The 2,232-nt window shown below is 70.8% G+C and overlaps 1 protein-coding gene across 1 annotated transcript; it reads right to left on the reverse strand.

Annotated features, from left to right (window-relative positions):
* Window positions 1–1,486: 1,486 nt before the first annotated feature.
* On the reverse strand, window positions 1,487–1,989 carry CHLNCDRAFT_19065 (hypothetical protein; the record flags this gene model as incomplete). Its single annotated transcript, XM_005851530.1, has 2 exons — window positions 1,487–1,666; window positions 1,891–1,989. The coding sequence occupies 2 exons, from the start codon at window positions 1,987–1,989 to the stop codon at window positions 1,487–1,489; spliced, it is 279 nt and encodes a 92-aa protein (XP_005851592.1).
* Between the last annotated feature and the right edge of the window lie 243 nt (window positions 1,990–2,232).

Here is a 2,232-nt window from a genome sequence, read left to right on the forward strand (position 1 = left end):
GGCGGGCGGCAGCGGAGGCAGCGCCGCAGCGCTGCCGGCCATAGACGAGGAGCAGGCGGCGGTGCTGGCGGTCACGCTGGAGTGCCAGCGGGAGGAGATCCAGGCGGCGGTGTTTGCCATGCCGCAGGGCTGCGGCACAGAGGTGCCGGCGCTGTTTGCGGCTGCTGTGCCGGAGGGCGCTCAGGAGGAGTGTGTGGAGCTGCTGGACGACAGCGAGGATGAGGGGGCCGACGCGCAGCAGCAGCAGCAGCGGCAGCGGCAGCGACCTGAGGTGGCGCAGCAGGAGCAACCGCCAGGCTGAGCGGCGGGCCGGCCGGAACCGGAACGCCCGCCTCAGATGCGCAGCTGGTACACCGCTGCGTCTCTGTTTGAGGCGCCGGCTGGGCTGTGTGCCGCTGCCGTGTAAACAAGTAACTTGATCACCCGCACACAGCCTATGGTTGCCATTACATTCAGCTGCCCCGGCCATGCCCAGTGGTGCGGGATCTGTCTAGGCGCGGCCGCTGCTAGGCGGGCCTGTCACGTGTCGCTCACTCTCTCGCTCGCTACCTAGTCCTGCCGCTGCCATGGCCTGGCGCGCGGCGCGGGCAGGAATTCCTCTGCAAGGGCCGCGCTGCCGGCTGCTGGCCGGCGCTGCTGGCCCCCGCTCCCGCGCGGGCCGCGCCCGCCGCGGTGCCGCGCGCCGCCCTGCCGGCCGCCCCTCCTCACTTGAGGTCCAGGCTGCAGCGTATGTTCATGGCCGCCAGCTCGCTGACCAGGTACTTGAACACGTAAGGCAGCGCCACTCGCTCCACATACTTGCCTGCGGGGCGGGCGGTGTGGCGGGGAGTGGGTGGCGGTGTGGCGGGGGGCGAGGATGAGCCGCGGGAAGCGGCGGCAGGCACAGAGGGAGGGACGGGGCCCGCTGGCGGAAGGTGAGACCTCAGGAGAGCGGCGGCCACCGGGCATGCCAAGGAGCAGGCGGCTTGGCGCGCGAAGCGTGCTCAGCGCACCTGTGGTGCACAGCCGGCACGTGGTGTTCCCGCGGCCGCCCGCCTCGCCGCTGGTGGCCCGCACCCCCATCGCGTCTGCACACAGCAGGCAGCGCCACACGCCCGCTCAGCCGGCAGCCGGACACCTCGACCCAACAGACTCGGGATGGCCGAACGCTCGCCATCCCCACCACAAACAACACAGCTCAACACAACAGCGCCGCAGCACACAACCGCCGCCAGCCACCACCATCATGCCGTGCCCCGCACCCGACGCCGCGTGCGGCACGTTGACGGCGCTGATGAGGAGGCCGCAGTTGGCGCACACATCCATGACGTGGTAGTCGGAGCAGGAGTGCAGCCTGGCGGATGACAACAGGTGGGGGTGTGGGGGGAGGGGAGGGGAGGCGAGAGGCCAGGGTCGGGCAGGCAGGCAGCAGGGACCACCAGACGCACCACGCCTGTGAGTCCCACACATGTTTATTCACACACCAGTGAAGACACAAGCACATACATCAGCGGCGTGTGCGCCCGGGCTGGACCCCTCCCCGCCCCCACCTGTCGTGCAGCAGGTAGGCGGCGCCGTGGGCCAGCAGCGAGTCGCGCTCCATCTCGCCAAACCGGATGCCGCCCCCAAACTTGCGCCCCTTGATGGGCTGCCGCGTGAGCGGGTTGATGGGGCCCGTGGAGCGCACCTGCGGCGGGGGCGGGGGCAGGCGGGAGGCAGGAGGCAGGAGGCGGCAGGGGTCCGTGGTAAAACACGGGGCGCCGACAAGGACCAGCTCGCGGCAGCCACGCCTGTTCCATCGTGGCCATTCAGGGCCCGTTTGGCTGCATGCTGGCGCGCCCTGCTGCTGCCGCAGCCGTGCGCCACGGCGCCTGCTCCTGGAAGGACGCATAGCGTGCCGTGCCGCCCCACCTGGAACTTGTCTGACACCATGTGTCGAAGGCGCTGGTAGTAGACCACACCAATGTAGATGTCCACAGGGAAGGGCTCGCCCGTCACCCCGCTCACCATCACCTGCGGCCGGGGGGGCGCGCGGTACATGTGCGGGTATGAGGATGGCGCATGTGCGTTTGTGTGTGAGGCGGGTGAGTTGGTGGGAAGGAGCCGAGGGGGCACGCATGCGGGCGGCGGCGTGGGGAGGCGGCGGCGAGGGCCAGCAGCAGGCAGCATCGCAGGCTGCCGGCAGCGTGGGCGCGAGCGGCGCCGCACCTCCCCTCCGTTGCGCGTGAACCCCGCCTCCTCCAGCAGCTGCCC

Source organism: Chlorella variabilis (assembly GCF_000147415.1).
Source record: "Chlorella variabilis unplaced genomic scaffold CHLNCscaffold_2, whole genome shotgun sequence".
Lineage (NCBI taxonomy): Eukaryota > Viridiplantae > Chlorophyta > Trebouxiophyceae > Chlorellales > Chlorellaceae > Chlorella > Chlorella variabilis.